The 27318-nt window shown below is 47.8% G+C and overlaps 1 protein-coding gene across 9 annotated transcripts in view; it reads left to right on the top strand.

The window, feature by feature from the left end:
- LOC133274257 (uncharacterized) overlaps window positions 1-26631 on the top strand; it is a 77928-nt gene extending 51297 nt beyond the window's left edge. For all 9 annotated transcript variants that reach the window (XM_061463206.1, XM_061463212.1, XM_061463205.1 and 6 more), the window contains 13 exons: window positions 56-129; window positions 666-751; window positions 1517-1556; window positions 2282-2362; window positions 9432-9539; window positions 13717-13826; window positions 14718-14766; window positions 16175-16295; window positions 17171-17265; window positions 18910-18975; window positions 20382-20481; window positions 21632-21784; window positions 22016-26631. In XM_061463206.1, coding sequence (XP_061319190.1) covers window positions 64-129; window positions 666-751; window positions 1517-1556; window positions 2282-2362; window positions 9432-9539; window positions 13717-13826; window positions 14718-14766; window positions 16175-16295; window positions 17171-17265; window positions 18910-18975; window positions 20382-20481; window positions 21632-21784; window positions 22016-23283 — 2343 coding nt within the window. In that variant the 5' untranslated portion in view covers window positions 56-63 and the 3' untranslated portion in view covers window positions 23284-26631. The remainder of the gene's footprint in view (window positions 1-55; window positions 130-665; window positions 752-1516; window positions 1557-2281; window positions 2363-9431; window positions 9540-13716; window positions 13827-14717; window positions 14767-16174; window positions 16296-17170; window positions 17266-18909; window positions 18976-20381; window positions 20482-21631; window positions 21785-22015) is intronic.
- Window positions 26632-27318: the final 687 nt, after the last annotated feature.

Below are 27318 nucleotides of genomic sequence, written 5' to 3'. Positions count from 1 at the left end.
TCCCATGCTGTGTACACATTTACTTAACCCACACCCCTTTTTTTGTGTCTTACAGCTTCTGACATGAAGAAAGATATAGAGTCTTTAATAGCCCAGGAAAAAGCAGAGATTGTTGCTAAATATGAGAAGGTACCAACCTTATGTTTTTCCCCATCATGCTGGCTAAGGATGAAGCTCTTTTACTGATTAGGATTGCTTTGAATAAGAACTTTTGCATCCCTGCAGGTATCACCCCAGTAACCCTCATGCCATCAGGCTTTGTGCCAGTTCTCACTACCTGCTTCTGCTTGCACATCCCTTCTCACCGCATCCACAGAGTTCCTCACAGATCCCTTGTATGCTCAGCACAGATACCAAAAGGTCCTGAACTTCCAGTGCATCGGTGCTCCCTAGCACCAGAATGGCTTATGCTTGACAGCACTAGTTTCTCTGATATACAGCCCTTTGCAGCCTATAGCAGAGGCACACTGGAATGCTGGATAGGCTGAACTTACACATTTTGCTCTTGCCTGCACTGTATTTATCTCTTTAGAGCAGGTTTTGGTCTCCTAGCTCTATGCCTTTTAGCGTGCCAGGGGTTGGGATGCAGGCACTGGGGCTGGGATTCAGGCACTGGGGCATTCCTGATGCTGGAGCTTGCTCACAGGTGTCCTTTCTGCTTTCAGGGCAGGCAGGAGGGAGCTCAGATTGACCTGTGGGAAGATGCTGATTTTACACTGTATAAAGTTACAGACCGGTTTGGATTCCTGCAGTAAGTCCTCCTGCCCTCTCCCATCCTCTCTGACTCACATGTCTGTGCATCCATCTGTGCCAAGCGTGGCAGACCCATAAGCTGCTCTGTGGCTTGGCTTGTTCAGTCCTATATGCAGGAGGAAAGACTAGATGTGCCTCCTCCCTCAACCACACATATTCAAATACTCTGATGCTTTGAATCTGCTGCAAGGCAAGACTCAGAAATGGTTTTGCATTTGCAAACCGTTTTGCAGTGGTTCACGAGCCTGGCATCAGAAGGTGCAAGCTGGTGCTCCTCTACTTCTGTGAAGGCCCATGGTCTGTTGCAGAGGGATACTTTTGAGTTTGCACCTGATGATTCAGGGAGGTGTAGGAAGAGATGAGAAAATATATATGGTCATTCTTGGTTCCCTTAGAAAATCCCCTTTTTAAGCAGGGCACAGATGATTTAGGTGGCCTCTGCCTGGGGAGAATGTTTAAAACAACTGGTTCTTTATTCCAAATCTGAACAAGAAGTTGTTATAGTAGGTCTTTTTTAGTGCAGGAGGGGGGTTCAAAGCAATTGCTCTCCAGAGATCCTCCATGACCATTTCTGTAGGGTGATGGGGTTTTGTCTGGTCCTTCCTTTGCCCCTTTCTCATGGGGGACAGCTGTAGGAAAGACAGGAAGCCCCTGGGCTATATCTCCTCAGGTGCCCAAGACGATCCCCAAGCTGCAGCACTCCGAGTGCTCGTCCATACCCTTTCTTGCCCAGAGAGTAACCAGTCACCTCTTGCTTTTCCAGCGAGCAGGAGCTGCCAACCCGCACCACCTTGGAAGAGAAGGTGAGAGCTGCCAGCTCTGTCATCATGGGTATTGATCAGATCCTTGTCACACCAGCTGGGGAGGGGCTGGATTTTGAGGAAGCAAATGTGCACGTGAGAGCGAAGCAGGCAAACAGTGTCCGCTGGTCACTGCTGCTTACACAGAGGTGGGAACTGCATGTTGCCCAACTGTTGAAGTTTTTGTTTTGCTGGGTCAGGCATCTCCCCTTATCCATGTTACACTGAAATCACACCTCTTAAAGCAGTTTTGGGGTTTTCCCTCTGCTTTGACACAGTGCTCAGCAGCTGTAGCTTGAAAAGGGAAAAGCACTGGAGGTTGTAGGTAACATCATCTCCATCCTCGTCTCCCCTGAGCTGAGAGTGTGTCCTCTGTTAGGATCCTTCTAACTGGAACCAAATAGCATCTCATTTCTGCCAGTCTGATACAATGATACGACTTGAGGCTAGCTGAACCTGCAAAGATATTTTTTGTCAAGGAATATTCCTCTTAGAAATGCTTTCTCTACATTAAGCCTAAGTGTCTCATCATTTTTACCAGTGCTGCTTTAATTACCATGGGTTGAAATAACCAGTTCCTGCAAGCACCTCTGGATTATTCCCATCCGCAATGTGAAGTCTTCGTGTAGAAGTTCAAAGATAAAGAGAATGAAGTTTTGTGTTTTTAGGAGGTATCTTCTGGGGCTTTTTTTCTTAAATTTCTCCTGTCTTCTTCCTCCTTGCACCAGCAAAAACAGCAGGAAATCGAACGTGTGGACAAGTGGCTAAAGATGCTGAAGAAATGGAGCAAATACAGAAACAGTGACAAGGTAAGGAGGAAAAGAAAGAGCATGTGTCTGGTGGGTGGGGAGTGCATCCTTCTGATGAGTCAGGCTTTGAAAAGTTGGTACAGAAATCGAAGATCACAGGTAGAATTAGGCAATATTTTCCAGTTGGTCTGTAATATTTTAATTCTTTCCTTGAAGTTGCTGGGGGAAAAGACAAGGAAAAAGTCTTCTTCTGACAAGCATAGTTTTAAAAATGGTTTCCTAAATGTTGCTAGCATGTTTGCACTTCTGCTTCGCTGTGCACAGCAGAGATGTTTGTGTGCCTAGCTGGGTCCTTTCCCTGTGGGAGCAGGGGGCATTGCATGCTGCAGGTTGTTTCTGTCTCCACCACCTGGGAATGGCATGGGAGATGTGACGTATGCAGTTCAGCTGATGTTCCTCATATGTTGTTTTTCTAGAACATCACCTAGATCTTGTCTTTTGCTTCTAGCTGTGCCTAAGAAGCTGCTTAGGTGTTAGATTGTGTGCATCCGTCTGTGGAAATCAAGGACAGAGAAACCAACCTTGTGTCTTGGCTTTGGTGTTCAAAAGAGACTGCACCAAACACTATTGCAAAACTATGTTGGTTTTAATAAATAATATTTGTAATATGTTGCAATTACAAACCTATTGACACAGAAAACCCTTGAACCTAACAACAGGACCCTTGTTGGGTACAGGGAGGAGCATTATGCTTGACCTGCTCTGCTTATGGCACTCTGCACAGGACAGGGTCTTGAAGCCCGGAGTCACCTTGTCTCCATGGTCTTTGCAGCCTTCTTGTTTGGCAGGAGGAGCAGGGTGTTTGGCTCTATTGCTTCTAGGACCTGTTGAGAGTCCTCTGGAAAGACTTAAGCTCAGTTGAAAAGCTGTGCAGAGGATATCTGCATAGCTGCAGGGGGCACATTGAGCAGGGCATCCCCCTCAGCTGGCCATCCAGAGTGATGTCAGGTTCAGCCAGCCAAAGACCAGCTGCAGTCTTGTCCTTTTTTAAAAACAAAACAAGAACAACCCCTTATCTTCATTTTATAGCAGGGATGGGGTAGAGGTGGGCTTAGGATTTTATAATCCTTCTGTTCATTTCAGGCTTGTTCTAACTATTTTTGTTCATCAGTGCTCCTCCACAGGCAAAAAGGGCTCTCCCATGGCTTTGGTTTTCCTAATTAGAAGTTAGCACTAGCTGGTTAATGGCCTTGTGGGTAAAACACCAAATTCCAGCAGAGTGCAGGGAACTCCTTGAAGCCCTGGAGGACATTTGGGATGGGTAATGAGTGTTTTTAACACACCTGAGCTTCCGTGGGTCAGTTGGTGAGGGGGGTGTGGAGTAGCAGTGATCCCCATCTGTCTTTTGGATTTACCCTGATAACTAGTGGGTGTTAAGCACACTGCAGACAATGTTGGTCAGGTCTGCTGAATGGCAAGGGGCTAGCAAGTGGGTTTTGAAGGTCTTTAAGTCAGAAAATCACAGAGCTCTTGTAATGGAATAAATGATGCTATTTATAACAGCCCATAAATGGTTGATGGCTCTTGGGCACAGACATGGTATTGTCCCCATGCTAGGGGACTGGAAATGGCTCTCTCCTCCTCCCAGCAAACAGAGAAGCAGCAGTTGGCCCCAAGCAGGGAAGAAGCAGTCTGGTGACCCCAGGGAGTAGAAAGGAGTTTCAGTCCCATCCAGCTTAACAGTCCTTGCACCAGTGCAAGTGCAGGCAGGAAGGTCTGTGAATTGGAGCAGCCATGTACTGTTAAGTGCAAACACCCTGACAGACACAAAAAGAGTACTTTAAACAATAATAAAATCAGGTTGTATCTTTCATATCCTTCACCTGGATGTGCAGGTGACCTCTTGTGTCAGGAGCATGTAAGTTGCTCAAGGATTCATGCTGCCATGCAGCTCAGACATGGCATTTCAAGGACCTTATGCTGAGAGACAGTCATGCCCCTCAGATGGTTATGTTTTTTTTTTCTAGCTAAAGTAAATGTGACAAACCCTTGATCTGTTTTTTTCTAAAGCACAGTGGGTTGGTTTTGTTCCTTCTCTGAGCACTCATGCTGTCATGTTTGCATTGCACATTTCCTTCAGGTTTGTTTTTTGCCACTTTCTGACGTGAAGGAAGCCTGAGTGTCACAAGACAGCAGCTTGTGTTATTTTAATAAAGACTAGGAAGTCATCCTTAAAAAAAAAAACACAACCCTCTTATTGAAGGCAGGAGCCTTCCCTTTGTTAATTTTGATAGACTGCACTGTATTAGAAAGGGAAAGAATCTTGTTGCAGGAGCCCCAGACAGTTTCACAGGGAAGCTGCCTTGACTTTGACTCTGCTAAAGGGATGTAGAAACCAGTCTTATTTTACAGGCTGGGACTTTGTAGACTTCAGGGGCAACCTTTTGAGTTCCAGTTAATGTGCTGGAGCTGGCAGACAGCTTGAGCATATCAAGTGCTTGATGAAGAGAGACTCCTGGCTTATCAAACAGGCTGTCATGTTTTGCAGTGTCTTAATAGCTAATCGGGGCTTAGGTTGTTGTTTCAGCTTCTGTGTTATGAAATGTCAGCAGGGAGGGAGGTTGTGTACCCATTGTGTACACTGGTCCCAGAGCAACAACCCATCAGCAGGCCAGGAAGCAGCTTTTTCATACCCCTGGTGTAAGCCATTGCCAGAGAGCAAAGGGTTTTGCTTTCTGTTCCCCTGCCTGCTGCCAGTGTGCATCCCTGCGTGATGCTCACTGCAGCCTGGGCCTTGTGGCTGTCACACACTATAGGAAATAAGGCTGAAAAAAAGAGGAAGGCCTTTTGCAGTTTATAAAACAGCATAGCCCAGCTATGCCTAAAATAATTTCTGGCATAACCTATTTAAGGAAGAGTAACAAATAGGATTATCTTAACTGAAGTGATGCTCTGGGGTCCCTTATGCTCATCATCACATCAGATCTGTCTTCATCTCTGTTTTAGACACGTTTTGTAATGATCTGATTTAATTTCAGTAACAAGAGCTACAAAAAGTGACATCAGCACAATTCCTTGTATAAATGAGGTTAGACTGATACAGTGGTGCCTTTTCCTGGCTGTACTTCCACAAGGGAAGGGGTATAGAAATAAAGGAGGCTATGCAAGCCCCACACTGCTTTGTAGAGTTACAGTACATGAAACCTGCAACAAGGAAGTGGTACACTGTGTAATTCAGGGTTCAGCACAGGGAGGCTCAGGTGGTCTGTATCTTCTTCACTGCCGTTTTAAACCTGAGTTTAAATCCAACCTGACTCTGCTTGGGAAGATTTAAGAAATGGTTGGTATCATGTAAGAATCTACACAGCTAAGGCAGCACAGCTCTGCAGAGAAAAAAAGAGTCTGTGGTGCATGCACTCCAGTAGTGGGGTAATTTATTCATTGTAGCCATGAAGTAAGTGGATTTAAGCCAGAAGTATCAGTTTTAGGAAAAGGATATGATCTCTGCGTCATTTGCAAACTGCTTCTCGCTGCTTGTGGGCCATGTGGGATGGGACCTTTAAAGAGAGCAATGTCTTTGGCCAGAGTTGCCTGGTTTTTAGGCAAAGCCTGTCTTTGTGCACAGGGGTGGCCTTGTCTCTGCTGAGGTCACAGGAGTGCAAGGCACTTAATCCAGCGCATGCCAGCAAAGTGGTTTAGGATGAATTGGGGATCTGTGTGCACTCACGCAGGCCCCCAAGAGTAAATAATCTGGCAGCGCTGGGGATAGCTAGCAGACATTTGTCATGGCAGGGCCAGCTGAAGTCAGGTCTCCTGCTCGCAAATGCCATGGGAAAGAAAAGGAATTGTGCCTGGGAGCTGCAGGGTGACTGCAGCTGTGTTTTGCCATTTTGGGAAGGCAGGTAGCATTTTCCACTCCCCCAGAGGTAGCCCTGGTAATAAATGTATATGCCTGCACATCAACTTTAGGATTTAAATTTGCCCCTGCTTTGTGGCTGAAGCTCCTGCAGATCTGCTGGCACCCCATCTGGCAACGCCAAGGCTCCAGCTGCAGGGGAACAACAGCTGAGTTGGAAGCAAGCATTATCCATACAAAAAGAAAACCACACGCAATGAAGTCCAGGCTGCCATGTGTCTTGCATGGTCACATTATCAGTGGCTTTGTGATACAAAAAAGAAGCCCTCTTCTCTGGGGTGGTGGTGGTGGTGAAGATTTTCACAGCTCAGCTCCTCTGGCACATGACTGGTGGAGAAAGTGAAGGAGTCCTTCCTCTCCAGAAGGATTGCTCTTTGAGCCATTTGTGAGATAGGATGATGTCTGTTCTTTGTGCCATGTATTGGTCTCTTAGTCTTCATGGGCCATGGTCTGGGTGCTCTTTTACCATCTGTAAGGGCTGAGGGGTTTATAAGAGACAGAAGATGGTGACCTTAAGGATTGGGGTTTTATTTTTCTCACATGGAGCAGGAGCTGCCATCACCCGCTGCCTTCTCGCTGGCAGTTCATCCCAGCATAAATGTGGCTTTTAATGATAACTTCCCTGTTTCCCTTCAAGTTTCGTGATGAAGGAAAATTGCTCATTTTTCCTCCACATGACTAACAGCTCTGAGGTTTTATCACTTTCATGTTTGGAGGTGGTGGGAGGAGGAAAGCCCCTGGATAAATAACAGGGAGGCATTTCAGTTCAGTTCCATCTTGACATGTTCTCTATCTCCCTTGTTCCTGCCACACTTATGGAGAGTATCATTAGAGACATTTATTATATGGCAGTGAGGGTTGCGCTCATTAAAAAACAACAATATCAGCTCTGGGGGTTCAAACCAATATTATTTTCTTCCCACAGAGCTGAGCATCATCTTCTACCTTGGCAGCTGTCAGCTGGCTTCTCATAATGCACTGGAAATAAAGAATTTCTTTTTGAATTGGTGGTTATATCTGAATTGGTACATATTCCACTTTCTTGATCCCATCTCAGCTTTTGCTTCATGAAGTCACAAGCGCTTGCAGGAGCCAGGTTTTTGTGGGCACCTTACCATTACTGCTTTGAGTATGTGTTTCATATAGCCCCGTTGCTTTGTGTCTCCTGATACATTGCATTTACTTCGTCCTGATCTGGTGACTCTCAGGGAATGGGAATCTTTTGTTTGTCTCCTTGGTCTTTTAGCCATGGGAATTAAACTCTCCTGCATGGCATGCTATCCTGCAGAAACACCTTGTGTGAGCTTGGATGAGCAGGAGTGTCTCCCCTGGGTATGCATACAGTGAATTAATGATGTCCCACTTAAAACGTAAGGTGCTGTTGAATCAAATGGTAGCCTTCCATGGGCACATCATAGTAATGAGATGTTTTTTAGTGGGCAGCTCTTATTTGATGTATACAGAGGGGAGGGCAGCATTTGGCAAAGGATTTCTGCAGGGTATGGTCCTGCCTATGCACTGGACCTTCAAAGCGGGTGCTAAGCAACACCTGGGGCAGAGCAAGCATTTAGGAAGTGCTGAGAATGACAGTTTAAATGTTAAATGTTCTTTACACTCACAGGATCAGGATACATTACACTGACACTTTCTGTGTCAGCAGAAATATTGAAATATTTACCATAATGGGGTGGAGAGGTGTTCTAGCACACATTTAACTCTTCTAGAACTACATGGTGGTCTTGGCATTTATTGCATAGCTAATTTATGTATTTATTTTAACTGGTATAGTGGTGTTATTTCTTTGCTGTCCCCATCCTGTCTATTTGAACCCCACCCCCTGTCTTATCTCATACTAAACCTGTGAGACAAGAGCTGTCACTGCTGTTTTTTAATCGGTTAGGTGCATTGCAGAACAAGGAGCATGGGTGTGTGCATGGGTCTGTGTTCTCAGAGGCTCTGAGCCCAGGTGGGTTGAGAGCACAGTACCATGTCCAGAGGATCTTCTGCTAGGATCTTGATGCTTCCTTATAAGTTGCAGCCTTTCTCTTGCATCAGCCTGAAATGCATGAAATAGAGCACCCTAAAGGAAAAGAGGAGGGATGTGGGAGGAGGTTGATTGCATTTGTACCAGGGCAATGCCAGGCCAGCTGATTGCCTGGTTGGGCACTGCCCTGCTCAGGCCCAAGCTCATTCCCATGAATCCTCTGTCCCCTCTCAGTGAATTGTCTAGTCCTGGTGGATCAGCGTGTTGCAACATAAGTCTCCTCCACAGCTGGAGCTTGGGCATGTGCAGCAGGGACTTCAGCATACTTCCAGGTCCTCAGGAACCTGGAGTGCCACAGTTGGCTTTGTAGTGCAGCTACAAGGCATTTCGTGGGTAGGATGACTGAAAGAGTGGAAAATATTCAGAAGTAAGGCTTTTTTTTTCTTTTTTATGAAGCTTTTTCTTTTAATGGGAGAAGTCAGGGATGGAACAAAAGCTCTTTTTTTTCTGTTTCCCTTTGGAAGTTTAATGGTCTATTTAGAGAGAGAGAGAGGGCTTTATGGCAAGAAAAAAGGACAGAGGCATCTGTGAGATGAAGTGAACATGTGGAGGCAGGAGAAGGGGACACATGCATGTTTGTCCCTAATCCCCCTCCTGGTTTGAAGAGTACCCTGCACGTTCCCGGGAGTGCCCTTGGTGTCGCCCACAGTCTCCTTGCTGCTTGTCAAGCTGTGAGAGTTGCTGTAGACTCATCCTTGTGGCTGTCATAAGGGCTCTCCTTTCCGAAGAGAAATGTATTTTTTTTTCCCCAATCACTGAGGATCCAGGTGCCAACAGCCATGGAAGCTCAAATCAAAAGTTTCAAAGCCAAGGGTGCTGTGTCTGGTCTTTGGGGAGAAGTCTCTGTGCATGCTGGTGTGCACAGAATATGATCACGGTGAAGCACCTGAGATGCCTCTATGTATAAATAGGGTGGTCTGTTTCCAGCTCTTCCAGTAAGGTTAGAAGTGTAAGGTGTGGCTTGATTTTGACTGAGTAGGTGTCTTTGGATGCAGGTCCTCAGCTCATCTGTCAGGTTGGAGATGCCCTCTTTGCACCGGTGCAGTCAGAGGAAGTGACTGGTTGGGATATCCACTCAGATGGCTGGTGGTCTGTAGCAGCAAACCAAGGAGCAAATGTGTTTGGCCGTCAGCAGGACCAGCTAATCTTGCACGTTTCCCTCTGCACAGATGTGCCGGCGAGTGTACAAAGGGATCCCACTTCAGGTGCGAGGCCAGGTCTGGTCACTTCTGCTGGATGTTGAGAAGATGAAGAAGGAGAATGAGGGAAAATATGAGGTACAGACTGTTACTGGCAAAAAAAATGGGAACAAGGTGATGGGGAGGCTGGTTTGGTGGGGCTTCACCAGCAAGGGCAAGTGGGACCCATGGTGGATGCAGGCATCTCCATCTCCACTTGCATGGACAGGAGGGAAATGGGAATTCCTACAGGGATGGTTTGGGGGACACCCAGCCCTTGCACCCTCCACCACACAGTAGCAGCGTGTTGAGCGACGTACACTGTGGGTGGTGGTGGGGCCTGATCCGTCTGTGAACTGCTGTGACCCTGAGAGGGAAAGGTTTAAAATTAGTGAGGACTGAAAATGCAAAGGGTATAAACTTTTGAACCACATGTGTATATTAGGCTGGGGCTTTTTAGCATGTTATTCTGCTGCTTTCCCTAATATGCTGCTTCCATTTATTCTGCTGGTAGTTGTGAGCAAAGATGCTGTCAGTGTTACTACATCCGCAGGGAAGAGGGAGGGGAAGCTTAGGAAAGGTACTGCTCGTATCACTCCAGGGAGCTTGGGGAACTGTGGAGTAGCCACAAGTACTCTGAAGTGGGTAGGCTCTGGGTGGAGGTACCCAAACCTCTCCATGTGCTTGAAACTTTCACTCGGGGCATTTTGAAATGGGCAGCAAGGCCAAAAACCTTAAACCAGCTGACAGTGGGGCATCAGTCAAGAAACCCTATTAAGGGTTGGGTGAGGGCAGGTCTTGCAAGCTTGGGCGGGGGATTACTGAGCACAGAGTCCTGGTTTACAACTTAGGTGTGCAGCTGGAAGTTAGCTGGCAGTATTGGAAGAACTTGGATTGAAATGGTTTCTTTTATCTTCTATCTTCAATGTTTTTATAAGTGTCTTGAAAGTTTCTATTAAAAATCACTCTTAAAATCAAATACAAATAATTTTTCTATTAAAAATCAATAATTTTCTCTGCAGATAGGGTAAAAACCTGCCTTGCATTGCTTCCTACCAGAGCACTGCATGTTGTAGGCTTAGATTCCTTGGTACGAAAGAAGCAATTTCTGTAGTGTGTATTGAACAAGAACTTAAATGATGGGGCTTCCTGTATTTTGCTATTTTGGGGGGAGCATATCAGCTCCTTTACTCTGCCTTTTTCCGTAGGCAGCATGTGGAACCCCTTGGTTGATAATTAACTTATTTTCCAAACTTGTGTTACCATTTAGCTTGCACCAGGTACCCAAGCGAAGATAAGGCTGTTGTGGAGACATTTGCCTGTCAGAGGCAGGAGGCTGAGTGCTACTTTCCTGCAGGTGTTCCTAAAAATCCCTGCCTGTTAAGCAGGATGATGCTAACGTTAATTATGGTTAGTCAAGCATAGATGTTAATAGCGAGATGCCACTTGGGGGGAGTCACGTGCAGGGGCTTGGGGAGGGTGTGCTGGGCTTATGGTAATAAGCAGAGATAAGAAAGCTCTCCCAGCATGCAGATTCTTATCGTGCTCCCTCCCTTGAAGCTGTGCTGTGCAGGCAGCAAGCAATCCAAACAAATGAAAGTCACAAGGAGTTAATCTGTGCTCCAGAGGGGTCTGTAATAAACAGGAGCTTCAGGCCTAATAGGCTTTGCTGGATGCAAACCCCCTACAAGCTCATCTTCATCTACCTCTTCTTTGATGCCACCTGCCATCAGTAATTAGCTCTCCCCTAATTTCCTCCAGAAGAGGCTTAGTGCAGGTTCTGGATGAGGGGGTTTGCTTTCAGGAAGAAGGGACTAAGTGTCAGTTCCAGCTCTGTGTCCTGGAGGGACTGGTCCCAAGGCCACTCTTTCTCTTTGGCTGTGAACCATGGCACAGAAGCCTGACTTTTGCATGCTCCTGGAGTTCTGAGTGTGCCACCTGGCACATGCTGGGTCTTTTATCTTTTTTTTTATGCTCCCCACTGCAGAGATGTTGTCCCCTGCGCTTTATCTGGTGGAGGAGCTGCTTTTCCAGCCGCGTGGGATACCTTGCCCCCTGTGACCGTGCTGCCTCTAGAGTGATGCAATTAAAAAGCCGGCTCCAGTTGCTTCCACAGTGCTTTATCTTTTCCCAGCTGTCCTCCAAGTCCTCTCCATGCAAGTCTCCAAGTCTTTCTCAAGACCATGGCAGCTCAGTTGTCCGTGATGCTTCAGGAGCCCGGAGGCTACTATGGGACATGCCACATTTGGTTTTAATGTGGGCGTGATACTCTGCCTCCCTGGGGTTGTATAGCCACAACTGAGAGGGCTTGAGGATAGCTGAGAAGGTGTCAGGAGTAATATGCTGGCCATGGGGCAGAGCAGAGGCATTCTGGCTACCTGCTGGTTTATAAAAAGTCTCTGGGATGGCACCTCCAGCTTCCCAGCCTGTGCTCTGCCACCAGCTTGCAGCATTAATGAACTCAGCAGAGGATCTATAGAGTCCCCAGGTTACTTAAGGGAATAAAAGGAGAACAACCCATCCTGGGCTTCTTGTTTATCATCTGCAGAATGGTAAACAAGCGTTCTGGGTGCATGGAGGTGACAAAGTGCAACCTACCTGCAATTCAGCTATACAGAATCACTGCTATTTAGGTGCACTGATTTAAAAAAGGCCTAGAGTAGGATTTTTTACAATCTTTGGGAGGTTTCTGTGTTGCTTTATCAGGGAAAACAAGAGGGCCTTTAGCAGAGAAATTTGAAGTGACGTGGTGCATATGAATAGTCATCTTGTCTCAGGTATTCTGCCCGCTTTATAGAGGGCAGGGAGCCGTAAGATGCAGAGAGCATGGGATTTACATCAGGGAAGTGATGTTGTTAATAAAATCTTCATTCCATTGTCACTTTTATCCTCCCCTGTCTTGTGCAGGCAATAATTCAAAATAGCCTGTGCACTGTTGTTCATCCATACAGCTGCTTTCAAGGCTGGACTTAATATTCCCAAGATGCTGTGACTGCCCCAAGTGTTGGCTGTACTGGATACATCTGGGTACTAATGACCTTTTGATGTTCCCCAGAGCTGATGTGGTCATCCTGGGCGGTCAACAGCAGTCTGGAAGCACTTTGTTATCAGGCTGACAAGCAAGGACGGTAGCTGCTGGAGCAGATGATTAAGTATCCATGCAGATGTGCTATTTTCTGTCTCCTGTGTGAGCAAGGATGGGTCCTGATCCTGGGCTCAAGGCAAGCTGGGCTTGATGCTCATCTCTGTTGCCCCCAACCTGCTGGGTGGATCTCAGGCTGCCTGAAGACAGTCACAGAATGTATTTTATTAATGCAACTAACTTGGAGGAGGAGTTAGTGACCCTGGAGATATTAAAGGGGGGCATAATCACCAGTGTTATCTAAAGGCTGTGAGATGAGATGCTTGGTAATAGCAAAGTGGTCCTTGCCTGCATGCGCAGGGCTGAACAGTGGGTTACAAATGAGACTGCAGCAGGATTTGTCCATGGACCATCTTCAACTTGGGACACTAAGGGTGCAGTTGGTTGAGATGGGCTTAGTTTTGGTTTGAATTTCCTTTTTTTTTGCAGTGGACTTCAGTCCTTTATCTCTGTGATGCTTCCTTAAATTATTAGTCAGCATCAGAGGGAACGTGGGGATTCTTGGCTTTGAGTTTAGCTTCTGTTCTGGACTCTTATAATTTGCACCAGTCCAAGGGAATACCCCAAAACTGCTTTCCTAGGGGAAGCTTCTTAAATCTAAGATGATTCTCTTTTGCAGGGGAAGTAGCAGTTGGAGAGCACTTCATAGAGCCCATCATAACAGTTTAGATTTTATTAGCTGAGCCTCTGAAAAGTTCAGGGACTTGGTGCATACATCTGTGTTGGTTCCTTAAGGCAGTGTATCATTCCTTAAGCACCAGCAGAGGTCTTAATGCTTTAAGGCAGCCAGACTGGGTACCACAAAGAAATCAAATAAATCAGAGCAGAATTTATTGTAAAGATTATTTTAGATTCTGAAAACTTTGCATTGGAAGGTGAGCAATGGCTGGATTATGAGTGTGGGGTTATCCCCTTCTCACTGAGCCAGCAGCACAGCCGAGGGGCTGGGGGTTCACCTCTGGGCTGCAGATTGTTGCTCACTGCAAGATGGCAGCGTCCCCAAGTGGCTCTGTGGTAGCTCTGTGCAACTCACACACTCCTGCTCTAGGAAGCATGACTTCTCGCTGCGTGGAGGGACAGAGGCATGGGCTGAAATGGTGCCTGACTCCTCCTTTCTGTCTGCCTCTCTCCCAGCAAATGAAAGAGCAAGCAAAGAGCTTTTCGTCAGAAATCAAGCAGATAGATTTGGACGTTAACCGCACCTTCCGAAACCACATCATGTTTCGGGATCGCTATGGAGTGAAGTGAGTATGGGAGGCTTCAGAGCCAGTGGGTATGCATGGGATGAGCTGGATGGGGTAGTCAGCAGCCTCCTGGCTTGTGGTGGCCACCAGTACCCTGGCTCAGAGTAGCTCACAGGAGAGCGAAGCCATTTCTGCCTGCTCCACAAACCGTCAGTGCATGATACGAGCCACAGATGTTGGGATTCTGATTCTGTCTTTGGAAAGGTCCACGCTGGACCGTGTTCAACCCCAGTTCTTGAGCCAAGCAACAACCTGTTGTGGTGCCTTGTTCCCCAAGGTGCTAGGGTTGCAGTTGTAGAGGGCTTGGTTTGGGATGGCTGGGATGACAGGGTGAGTCCTTCAGGAGCTGGGTGGGATGGGGTGGACTTGACTTCCACAACATATGGGGTTGAAGAGATTTAACAAAATGGCTTTGTCACCTGCCTAGGACAAAGGCTGCACTCTGTATCTATATGGTGATGACTCCTTCAATAAGGAGGGAAGGGAGAAAGTAACCTATTAATAAAATGGTGTCAGTGCTTTCCCCCAGGATGTATAATGCTTGATGCTTGCTTGGTTGCAAGTCTGTTAAAATCCCACCACCACTCCAAACCCAAAGGTTTGTTGAACACAGTGTGTTTAGGTACATGCATGTCTCTCCAGGAGACCTGGTGATGGAGCAGACTGGTTCAGCCCTGCTCTGTGGGGCTTCTTCCACCTGAAGGAAGAGGTGCTGTCCCACATGCCCATCAAGGTGCTTTCTGGTTCTGTGAGCCCTGCTCCTTGCAAAAGGCATAAGTGTCAGCTGGCTGGGTGTTTTCAGAGCTTTTGCTCTCTGTGCTTATGCATTGGTGTACAGATAAATTTGGAAACCTCGTGCTCAGGTATTTTAATATCCTTCTTTCTCCACAGGCAACAGGCACTCTTCCATGTCCTGTCAGCATACTCAGTCTATAACACCGTAAGTAGTTAGTCCAGTTGAAGTGAATAGTGTTGTGCTTTTTATATATATATGTATATATAAATATTAAAAAAAGGTTTATATATATTATTTTATATGTGCATTCATGTATATTTATTTGTGTATGTATGTCTATGCACCCCCACACTTAGCCAGTGGTAAGTCCAAGTTTAAGTCCTAATACTGGTTTGTACAGACAGCTGCAAGACTCACAAGCAGCACAAGACTGCACAGTAAGTTCATTTTGTCATCTGGTAAATGATGTCTGGCAGATGCATTTTGGTTGAGTCTCAGCAAAGGGGATTGCCCTTTGACTTTGCAGCAAGACTAACCTCCTGGCTGAAAGTCCATCTCGTTCTCACTTCTTGCCAAATACTGAATTTATTGCAGCAAACCAGTCATTTTTAGCTGAAGGGCACAGTCAGAATGAGACTAAATTAGCAGCTGAACTTACTGTCTCCATCTCCAGGAGGGCACAGTTACCCCAGAAGGCACAAAAGATGCTCAGTGGGGATAGTTAAGGAAAGACAGATCCCACCTTCCCTCATGCCAGATAAATGCTCACCAGATTTGTTTATTCTTTAATTACTTCAGTGCTCATGTGGCTGAAGGAATCCAAAACAGGATTGAAGCCACATGCTCTTTGTCATCCCATCCCTTATTCTTTGAAGTAGCTGAAGGCACCTCTTATGTTGACATTTCTGTCCCTAACCTTCCAGGCTTGAGCAGGGCTGGAGAGGGGAGTGGCATGGTGGGGGGCATTGCCTGCTAGAGTTAGTCTGGAGGAAGGGCACAAAAATGGTCAAGAGTGCCAGAACACCTCTCCTATGGAGAAAGGCTGAGAGTTGGGGTTGTTCGGCCTGGATAAGAGAAGACTCTCCAGGGGGAGACTATTTTAGCCTTTCAGTATAGAAGGGGATCTTATCAGAAAGGTGGAAAGACTTTTTACCAGGGCCTCTAGTGACATGACAAGGGGCAACATTGTTAAACCAAAAGATAATAGGTTTAGGTTGGACATAAGGAAGACGTTTTAAAAAACGTAAACAATGAGGGTGGTGAGGCACAGGCTGCCCAGAGAAGCTGTGGCTGCTCCATCTCTGGCAGTGTTCAAGGCCAGGTTGGATGGGGCTTTGAGCAACCTGGTCTAGTGGAAGGTGTCCCTGCCCATGGCAGGGGCTCGGACTGGATGTTCTTCAAAGGTCCCTTCCAATCCAAGCCACTTTATGAGACATTAACGTGGTAGATGCTGCAGACATATGGGAGCTGTGAATCTGAGCATAAATGATAAAGACCTCAAAGTGAGACAGAGGAGAGGGAAACACAGACAGCCTGACCTGCTTCTGCAGGTTTAGCATCATGGTGGGGTCTGACAGCATGGCAGCATGTGTGCCCCTCTTGGCTCTTGCAGGAAGTGAGCTACTGCCAAGGGATGAGCCAGATCGCAGCCATTCTCCTGATGTACTTAAATGAAGAGGATGCGTTTTGGGCACTGGCACAGCTGCTGACCAATCAGCGTCACGCCATGCATGGTAAGGCTGGGGTGAGATGCGGATGGGGGCTCTTGCAGTGGGAGGGAAGGCTGTTTGGGTTGGTCAGTAGAGACTCATTTTTCCTTACATACTTGTTTAAAATGGGTAAGACTTAGTTACGAGCTGATGTAACCCGATTACGGAGCTGAACTTCACTCTTGGAGACAGACAAGTTCATCAGAGAAAAATGTGGTTTATCAGCACTGAGCTTTAGTGCTCAGTAATTAATGCTTTCACAGAGGTGCTGTCTTCCCTCCCAAGTGCCTTGCCCTTGGCAGTAAGTTAACTCAAGGTTGCAGGTTTTTTAAGAAGTCTCACAGAAGTACATGTAAGAGCATCATGTAATGCTGTTTCTAGCATGCCAGAGCCGTACAACCCTTGTGTTTTTATGAAGATGTGATTCCACCAAATGTACTGAATTATTTTATTTCAGTCACATTAAAGATCCTTTTGTCTTACTTGTGGTTAGCAGTAATCTATGGACAGAAGGTTATTTTATCAGCAGAGGGCTAAGCCTTATGGCTTGATAGCTCCAGGCAGTCTTAAGTGCATGTCCTACTAGATTATGGAGTGCTGCACAAGCTTTTGTTCAAACATCAGCTTTTCCCTGAACCTTGGTAAGCATCAAGATGTGTTGAGAGAGGTCTTGACCAAGCCAAGTCTCAGGTGGGGTGGTGAGTGAGTCTGCTCTGCTGTGGTTAGTGCTGAGAGTGCTGCTGCCCATGCGGCATGGGTTGAAGGGTGGGCTCTGGAGGGATGCCAGGGGAGGTAGCTGGGTGCACTGTAGTCCTGCTGACTTCAACGGGCAATGCAGGGAAAAACTCCAGAGCTTTTCTGATTTTTTTTTTTTTATTTCTCCTATCTTTTTTCATTAGGTTTTTTCATTCCTGGGTTCCCAAAGCTGCAGAGATTCCAGGCTCACCACGAGCAGATTTTAAGCAAGATGGTTCCCAAACTGAAGAAGCACATGGTATATTTTTGCTATCCCATGCTAATAATCACGTTTTAATGCTAGAGCAATTAGTGTAATGTTCTGCCAGGGATATGCACTACTGAACATATTTCTAACTGTGTAGGACTGCTTCAGCTGCAAAGAGGCAAACGTTTATTAAATGGGATGCCTGAATCTTGGTTATCATTTGCTTGCAGTATCATGGCCATCATGAGTGTAGGAACTGCTAAAATCTAACAGCTTCCTTCAGAAAGCCAGGCAGGAAGGCTCACAGAGCCTGCAGCAAAAGGAGCTTTTTTACAGCAGCAAGGCTGAGCTGTGTTCTTATACCAGATGCAAAGCCCAAAGGGTGATGCTGTACTTAATTCAAGAATTATTAGTCCCAAGTGGTTGCACTTAACAGGTTTGCTATTATTTAAAGACAGGAGGGGTGTAAGATTTGCTGTGTGTTTTGTTGCTTGGGCACCTCCAGTTGTTTTTCTGTCTGGCAGATGGTAGGAGCCCATTTGGTGTCTGGAAGAGCATCTGCAGGAGACATCAACTGCAGTCTAATGTCTAGGCTACTATTTTGCAACACCTGCTTCCTTTTCTTTTTCTCCTTCCCCACCCTCTTGCATTTGCTGTAGACGGTATTCAGTGGCCAGACTCCTGAAGGTTTCTTATGCTCCCAAGGGGTTTGAAGGTCCTTCCCTGAAGGGGAGGCTGTTTACATTGCCATCATCTGCAACAGCTCTTGCTTTGTGCTGCAAATGAGCTGGCCCTGTCTATAAGAGTGAAACAGAGTCAGGACAGGTTTTCACCTAATTATGCCCTTGGGGAGGATGAGCAAGGAGGATGGAAATAACTCTCTGAAAGCTGCTTGTGCCTCCTGGCTTCCAAAAGGCTCCCCAGGCTTGCAGGTGCCCAACACTAGCCAAAGCAAAGACCAGAGATGGGTATTAATCCCCTAAGCTTCTTTTTCTTCCCATCCTCACTGCCTTGCTGGCTTTGCAGGAACAGTCACACCAACTTTACGCACTTGCAGGGCACTGTGCGTCCCAGCACCAGCTGTGCCCTGCCATCAGCTGTGCCAGAAAAAGCAAAGCTGTGTGCGGATGCTGTGCTGGGTCTCAGATGGGGATGGAAAAGTGATAGACCAGGGTGGTGATGGTGAGGTTTTAAAGTTTTCCTTAGTCTGTCAGGCTATCCTGCTCCTGCAGCAGCCATGGCATGCAAATGAGGTAGTGCTAACAAAGCTGGCTTGACTGTGTTGGTCTGGATTTACCTGTGGAATACTTGGGATTAATCATTTCTGTGGTGCTCAAAGAGGCTCACATGGGAATTTTTGTGGAAACAAAAAAGATAGTCTGCAAGGAGTGCATGGTTTGGGTTCATGGAAGTGTTTTGTAACTCCCTGGAGCAGGTAAAAGTCAGAGAAAGCTTCTAGGAATCCCTCTCCAAAGTTGTGGCTGAAGTCTGGCCACGTCAAGGATCAGAGCAGGACTTCAACACCGGTATTTGAAGCAGGGTCTTTGTTGGAAGACAAACTGCAGACAGATCCTGCACCCAGACCCCAGCTTTAATAAACCAGCGAGCCAGCCTCCCCCAAAGCCCTGTGAGTTGCCTGAACCTTCAGCAGCCAGCCTGGTGAAATGCCTGCCTGTCTTTGCTATCTCCTCCTAGGACAAGGAGCAGATGACTACAGGGATTTACACAACCAAGTGGTTTCTGCAGTGTTTCATCGATCGGGTGAGGATGCTTTTGGGTTGTTTGCTGCCCTGCTGCTTGCATGCATGGTTAATCTGCCTGTTTTTATAAAAAGTATCATAATTTGAAGAAAGTGTTGGTATTTTGTAAGGTAGGATATTGTGCACACTCATAAGGCGGAAACTTTAATAAGGGAGAAGTTAAAAATAACTGAATGTCACTGATGGCAAGCCAGTTCATGCTGCCTCATCACAAGAGGTCACTGGGAGAAGGCTCAGCAGCAGCAGTATAAGCTGCAAACTTGGGAGAGATCTTTCTCTTGCGCACTGGCATTGGTGCAAAGGCAATTAACCTCACTTTGGCTCTGGAAACAACATAGGGAGATGAAGAGCTGGAGGCACAAACCTCAACAAATAGCACTGCAGCAATTGCAGGCAAAGGAGCGGACTGGGCACTGGAGACCCGTGAAAGTGTGAGAAAATTGCTCTGATTTGTCCAGAGCTAATTTGCCAGTCCTGAGCAAAGACTAATTTATTTTTAGGGGCACTGTTGTGCTTGCACACTTAAAAGCAGTATCCAGGCTTGCTCATGTTTATGATGTCTGTGCGTTCCCAGGCTCAATTTTCTGCTGCCCATCTCCTGTAAAACAGTGGATGACCTTTTCCCCTTGAGAGGGAGCTCACTGGTTTGCAGTCTGTCCCTAAATGCTATATAAAATGCAAAAGTTCCTTTAACAGCAGTAATGTGGTAAAAGAGCTGTGATGGCCAGTCATGCCAGACTCTGGAGAGTAAGCACGGCATCCTAAATTTGAACTTAGATGTCACAGTGGGACTAGTATTAATTTTTGTGTTGGTGAGATGCCTGGAATCTTTGTTGGGAGATGATGGCCTGCTCCATCATTAGTTCACCCCTGTTTGTAAGATTGTGTCTGGGTGCAAATGAAAGACTCTTGCAGAGTTTTGTCTAGAAGACATAAATAAGCCTGCATATAAGGAAGACCACTTCTCTAGGCACCAAAGGAGTGAATTTTTTTTTTTTTTTTTAAATGCTCAGTAAAGCAGTTGGGCCTTCAGACCTATCCCATAAATAGCCCTTCATCTGTCTGGGTGATGTAGATGAATACAGGAGTGGCTTTGTGCACTTGCAAGGCTGTGTAGGCAAACCCATGTGCTAGCATGCCTGTGTAGAAACTTTCTCCTTTTTTCTGCTTTCGTGGATGGATTGTAAGTTATTTTTCCAGCCACCCAAGGGTATTGGCTTTAAGGCAAAACCATAGCTGATGAAAGAGGTTTTTGTGTTACAGATGAGTCCTTGTCATCCAGTGTCTTGCCCTGCTGTGTGTTTTGGTGCAAGGAGACATAGTGATGCCAGCAACCTCTCTACAATTGTTCAATTAATCAGTGCTAACATGTATGATGCTAATGAGCTGGTTTTGTGTTTGAAACAGACCCCGTTCACCCTCACCTTGCGGCTGTGGGATATCTACATCCTAGAAGGAGAGAGGGTGCTGACGGCCATGGCTTACACCATACTCAAATTGCACAAAAGTAAGGTCCTAGCAGAGTGCGTCTCGTATGGCAGAAGTGGCTCTATGCTAGGCCACCCTTGTGCTGTTGACCCAGAAAGCCTTGCTGGCCACTATGAGCTTGCTTGGTGCCCTGTGCTGGCCACAAAAAAGGACAGTCCCATGATGATGCTCTGGGGAGGAAATGAGATGCCACAAGGGTTGAAATGCTGTGCTTGGTGCACAGCAAACCCCAGCTGAAACACTCCCAGCTGCCTCTTTCTGCATGCTGCGCCCCACATCTTTTGTTACCATGGGTTTTGGGGCAATACAGACAGCAACCCATCTGTCTGCAAAGCTCTGTGGCAGTTCAGCTGAAAAGGCTGTAGAGGGAGAAATAAATCCATTTAATATGCTTCTAAAATGACCAAAACCTGGTTTTCTTACATAACATTAAGATGGTGATGTTTATACATAGAGATCTTTGGGACTTTGAACCCCTCTGCTCCCATAAGCTAGCAGGCTTGCGTTTTCACCCTGTTAGATCTTTAATCTGGGACAGGAGAGATACCGATAGCTCATGCTAGGAACCTTTGGGACAGTGGGATCTATGCGACTGTATGTGTTGGCTTCTGCAAACACCCATCCTGCTCTTTCTTCAGTTGAGTGAAGAACAGGCTATCAAAAAATAATACATCTTCAAGTATCCCATTTGTTTGCAAAGACTGGGAAACTGGCATGCAGGCAGAAGGAGAGAAATAATCTCTCCTTCCTAAGGAATTTGTGATGTGGATTGGCATCCCTGCCTGCATCCCATCCCTTGCTGCAACCCTGAGGTGGTTCAGCATCTGCCTGCATCCCTGACTGGTGGCTGTTCAGTCTGACGCTCTGGGTCTATCTCATGGAGCTTTTCCTCCTCCTAGAGGTATTGCTGAGAACTTGCAGAAATGGCCTAAAATGTGCATCCTGGTCAGCACAGGTCCCAGCCACTGCTGAGCTACTGCCCAGAAGTGGCACGGGTGTGTAAATGTGTCGACAATGCTGAGTAACAGCGGGAAGGTAGGAGAGAGGCAGAAATGTTCAGGCTCTCCCACCTCGCAGTGGGAACAGCAGCAGAATCCCAGATAAAACCAAAGCACTGCAGCCCACGCTTTGGCCATGCCACTGCCATTCCTTCTGTCTGCTGCCCCCAGAACGCTTGCTGAAGATGACGCTGGAAGATTTACGGGAGTTTCTGCAGGAGAAAATCGCCGCTTCCCTGCAGTACGAGGATGATGCCGTCATCGAGCAGCTGCAGGTGTCAATGACTGAACTGCGCAAGATGAAATGTGATCTCCCCCCGCCAGGTGGGTAGCAGGGGAAAGCGGGCAGCCCAGCGGCAATGGTTGGCGGTACCTGTGTCCCTTAGGGACCAGAGCACCCCTCTGGTGTGATGCTTTGGGAGCCGGGGCAGCCCAGAAGGGCTGGCATCCACTGTGTGCAGCATCTGCCTCCCCTGCAATCAGGGCATGACAGGTGCAGAAATGAACTGATGCATAATTTGGGTTTTATTTTATTTTCTCTTGCTTCTGATGCAGCAAAGCCTGAGGAGTTCCCACGGAAACCCCTGGGTCTAGAACTCTCCCTCAACCCAGTACCCATGAAGGGCAATGTGGCAGCCAATGGCCAGAATGGCCGGGTGGGTGAGCATCCTGTGGACAGGGAACCACATCCCCACACAGCTCCTGAAGCTCCAGGAGAGATGGTGGCAGAGGTGAAGACTGCCACCCTCCAAGGCAGTGAAGCAGCTGAAGTGACAGACCTCCACTTCCGTCCTTCTGGCGGGGGGTCACTGGGAGAGGAGGCTCAGGTGGAGCCCTCAGGGGACGGACAGACACCATCTCTTCTGAAGGCAAGTGAGATGCAGGCCCATCATCACCTCTTGCCCACGGCCCTGCCTGTGGAGCATACTCCTCTCACTCCTGTGTGTGCCACAGTGGACCATGAGTTGGTTTCCCTCCCCAACCCTGCTGAGGTCGGCTCCTCAGACTCCTCTCTCCAAAATACATCAAGTCCTCCCGACTCGAGCACCACTGAGTTTTCTGCTACGGACCATGCTGTGTGGCAGCCAAATCCTGCTGCCCTGCCAGTGGGAGAACAAACATCTTCCTTTTGCAGAGAGAAAGTGCTCGAGGCACCCCCTCAACCTCTGCTGAGCAGCTCACAGTATCTCTCCAGTGAGTCTCAGCATGACAGTTCCCCTGAGAATGAGCACCAGGAGGAGACAGCTGAGAAACGCTGCAGAGCAGCACCACCAGACAAAATGGACTTGAAGCACCTGGCATCCAAAGCTGCGTCCATGGGGGAGCTCACCAGCCTGCAGCAGAATGGGCCAGGGAGTACCACCACGCACTGGCAGCAGGGGCTGGCGAGCGGCAGCGTGCCCATCTTACCCAGCATCAAGGTGGAGGCAGCAGGGTTGGGTGAGGGCTACCCCTTGCAGCGAGCACTGTCCCCCATGGTGGAGAGGAACAGCCCCTACACCATTATCAAAACCACCACTCCCCTCCACCTGGCCCATGCGACAGAGCAGGATGTAGCAAACAGGAAGCAGGTGGCACTGCCGCTGCCCGAGACTGGATGTCCTCTGCCTGCTGCCTCCATGCCACCACCTCTCACGCTGGACCCAGAGGAGGCAGATGCCCAAAAAAGCTTCCAGAAACCATTAAACACGCTCAAAGCCCCACGACCCCCCCTAAGCCCCAAACCAAAATTACTGCCACAGGTTGCCAAATCCCACTCAGAGAACAATTTCCTTTCCGGCTCTTCTTCCCTGGTGAAGCTGCCCAAATCCGTGACGTTTTAGTGGGAATGGGGGGAGGCAAGGGACAGGAAGCAAGTGCTGGAGCAGCACCCTCGCCCCATTTTCAGAGCCTCCCCTTCAGCAGGGCTGTGTCAGGGTGACAGCACAGCAGCCATCGCCTGTTGAGCTGTGCTTTGGTACGAGCACCTGGTGAGAAGATGGAGCAGTGGCCGCCAGCACCAGGAGGCATGAGCAAACTGGGTTTGCGTCTTTCTTATGGACAAATTAGACAGCGCTTTCATTTTGTGTTCCTTGAAGCTCCTCAAGCCTCACTGCGTGTGGGGGGAGAGGCAGGGCTGGTGAATGTGTTGTGTGTTCCCTTCTGCTCCTGCCTGGCACAGGTGCCCATGGTGTGGAAGCAGGTACAAGGCACAGGAGTCCAGAATGCTTTCTTTAAGAAGCCCAGTCAGTGCAGCCAACAGCATTGCTTTCAAAACCTTTATAGCAATAGATCTTCCGATAGCTTCTTTCCCCAGACCTGCAGTTGTAGGCAGCAGCATTTTCAGGCAGGACCATGGCGTCCTGGCAGGACACAGGCACCCCACTGCCTACTCTATGCAATTCCACAGCCCAGCTGTAACTGGCTCCTGCTGCAGTGGTGGATGATGTCCTGGAGGGGAGGTTTAACAGCAGGTAAGTCCCTGAGCGGTCTCCTTGGTGTGACCCTGGTGGAGGACTGCCAGCAGGACGATTCTTTCTTAAGTTTTCAAGGTGATAAGGACAGCGAAGGTTGAGCCTGGGCTCTTGGGCTGAATGGCCCTTCTGCTGGCCTTTCCTGCTCAGGTCCAGAGGGGGGAGCAGGCTTGAGGAAAAGGGGCTATTGTCTTGGGAAACCTTCCTTCATTAGCAAGCTGCTGGAGGTGTGGTAGTGTCTAATCATGGTGCTGAAACTGAAGCCTGCTTTTACTTCAAGCAAGTTAAGAGGGTGGAAATGGAATAGGTGCTGGGGAGGGGGAACACATTGCCCACAACCTGATACCAGCATTTCTGGTTTGGTCCAACCAGCAATTAACTACCAAGGACTGAAATCTGGACACAGAAGTTTGGAAGATGATGATGTAGAGCATTCACATCTCCCCAGCCTATTGCTGAGGAGATAACGGGATGGGTGCCCCCCATACCACTTGCCCTTCACGTACCAAGTCCTAGTGACCTGTCCATTCCCTCCCGATCCCAGGATGTTGCTGCTGGACAGCCCAGACCATTGGCTGGAGGTGTGCAGGGACCCAAGGAAAGCTCACCCCACTGAAAGAGCTGCTCCAAATTCCTGTTCCCATTATCTACTTAAGGAAGATAAATGGAAGCAGCAGGAAATAAACTAGTCCAGGTATGCAGTATTTGTCTCTGCTGTCCAGAAAGGGTGGCTGCAGATGTCCCCTTAGATGCGACTGTAGGTATGATTCCCATCCCTTCAATGGAGACGTTGGGCTCCTTTAAGTTCCGAGAAGACTTTGAAAACTTTTTTATCTCACAGGCTGCTTCAGTAACATAACCTGACCTGAAGCCTACCTGGAAGCCCAGCAGAAAACTTCCACTAAATTACTTTGTGGGGTTTATCAGTTTAGGGGGTGTTTTTTATTAGCAGCAGGGGTAGCACTGAAAGGAGCACCCTACCTTTGGCTGTAACCAGCCAGACAAAGCACCCTCAGCTTCTGTTACAACCCCTGCTCTGTCAGAGACCCCATCTTCTGCTGAGTCTCCAACCTTGCCCATCTTTTTGCCCTCTGCAAAGCAGGGATAACCCTATTAGCTACCTCACAGGAGAGTTGTGAGGAGTCAGCACTTGCTCTTTGAGGAGAAGTGGTTATGAATGTTCAACATTTGTGTTTTGGGACACCATGGGTCCTTTCTAGGACAATGGTGCTTGAACTGGTTTTAATTTAGAGTATGTTTTTCAGTAACCATGCAGTAGTTAAACACATTTGTGTGTTAAAATAGCTGGGTAGTATTTCAAGACAGGTATCGACTGCCCTTTGCTAGCAGCCCACTGGCTGTTGGAGCATGTTGGGAAGCAACAAGAAGCATCTGAGGATGGGGGGTCAGCTCTTGGCCTGGTTTCTGTAGCTTGGGGGGGTTTCTGGCCTCTCTCTGAAGCACACGCAGGACTCCTGCTAAGACATCTGAGCATTTTGCTCATTTGCAAGAGCCGAGATGTCTTTCTCCCCTCATTTTGACTTATTCCCCCTCATTTTGGGCACACAGCCTTTGCACATAGTGTTGCACGTGCACTTGGGCTCCTAAACCCAGTGCATGTCTGGGAAGTTTTGCAGTATTCGTATTTAAAAAGGTGGTTTGTTCTAGTTTTGGAGAGCTGTCAAATGCACAGTACCCATAGCATGGTGTTCAACAAGAGTTTGAGAGGGTTCCTCCCCTCCAAATCCTAATGGGAATGAGCAGGGAGGTCCTTGCTCACCTCCAAGCCTGAGGTAAGCCACGAGCTGGTTGCAATGACCTCTGGACCAGGCAGCTACAGGCTCCTCTTTCCCACTATAGTGTGCTTCTTGCTGGGTGGGGGTCTGTCAGCTCTTCACTGTGCCACATAAGCAGCTCTTCTCCAGCCTGCAGCCCCTGAAAGCTGCAAGGTTTGGGAAGAGTTCCTGGGAGCCAGCAACATGCGTTAGTTTCCTTGGAATGATGCTCTCACTTCAGCACATCAGAGCATAATTGACGGGAGATCCTGGCTCCTTCTCTGCTTCTTGCTGCAGATGAAGGTGCGGCCATGGCGGGTCTGTGGCACCAGGGATGGGCAGGACGTGGTCCTACCTCAGTGCATTCGCTGGAGATAAGAAGGGAAAAAGGGCAAGGATGGCAGCTCAGCAGAACAAATAACTGGCCCAAGCCACTCACACCCCTGCCCCAGTCTCCTACAGCAGCCTCAGCCCCTTAGCAAAAGCCTCTCTTACCGTGAGCAAACTCAGGAAAACAGCTTCCCCGCTCTCCCCATCCTTGCCCTCCAGCCCTGGGATGACTCTCACCTCGCTGCCCTCCATGGAGTTTTAAAGACCAGTGTTGTGGGTTTGGGGTTTGTTCTTGTTTGTTTTGGGGTTTTTCTGTAATTGAGCACTTTGAGTGGCTGTGGCACCAGTGGGCAGCAGGAGCCACGGGAGCTGTGCTGGGGACCAGCTCCAGCACAGGATGGTGGTTGAGGGGTCAGGTCTCTTGGCCATGGCCTTTTAAGAGCCTGGCTACCATCTGCTTTGCTTTTTAATTGCTATTTTTGTTCACAGCGTGGAACGCTTCTTCTGTGACTCTTTCTAATGTATTATAATTATTACTTAAAAAAAAAAAAACAACCAACAAACATTTTTCTTTTGTTATTTTTTGGTGGGTTTCTTTTGTAAGGAAGGGGTTTTTGTTTGTTTTTGCGGGGCGGGGGGGGGGAAAGCCAATCCTTTTTACACCGATCCACACAGACTGTCCAGAGTATTTGATGCTGTGTTTTACATGGTTGTAATGATAACAGTTAAAGATGTTTAGCATAAAATCAGACTGCATGAGGTTTCTTGCGGCGACAGATGCTACAGAAGACCAGTTGCCTTCTCCTGCTGGCTTTTGGCTTGGTTCACCAGGCATGCTTCAGCTGCGGTGGGTCCAACCTACTCCACAGTTTGTTTTCCGGCCTGCAGGCAGCGCTGGAGGGTGGAATGGGACAGAGAGCCGGCAGCCACAGCTCCTTGCAAGGCAGCCGGGTGCAACTCCATTGGCAAGGTGTGAGTCAGGGCTGAGTCATGCGTCCACCCTGGTACCCTAAGGTGGTGCCGCTCACAGCCGAAAATGGATTTTAACAGGCTGCGTGAGCAGTACCTCTGGCACACCCGAAGTTTAACGGCCAGTCCTTGGAAAAACATGGTACTGTTGTCTTTGGGGTGTTAAATTTGGGCAGTATTCTGGTTTCCCCTATGAGAAAGGTGCCATTTGGTACTTAAACAACATGGTTACAGTAAACACAGGGTCATTTGTCTCTGCCAGAAAGACTGACAGCAAAATGGATGGGCCACAATTAGCTACATGCCACCCTAGGACTGAAGGGCAGTGCAG

This window comes from Pezoporus flaviventris, unplaced genomic scaffold (genome assembly GCF_033815535.1).
Source record: "Pezoporus flaviventris isolate CSIRO_AGI_PZ_B2104156 unplaced genomic scaffold, CSIRO_AGI_Pfla_v1 ptg000036l, whole genome shotgun sequence".
Classification (NCBI taxonomy): domain Eukaryota; kingdom Metazoa; phylum Chordata; class Aves; order Psittaciformes; family Psittacidae; genus Pezoporus; species Pezoporus flaviventris.
This window is presented reverse-complemented; position numbering and strand designations above follow the sequence as displayed.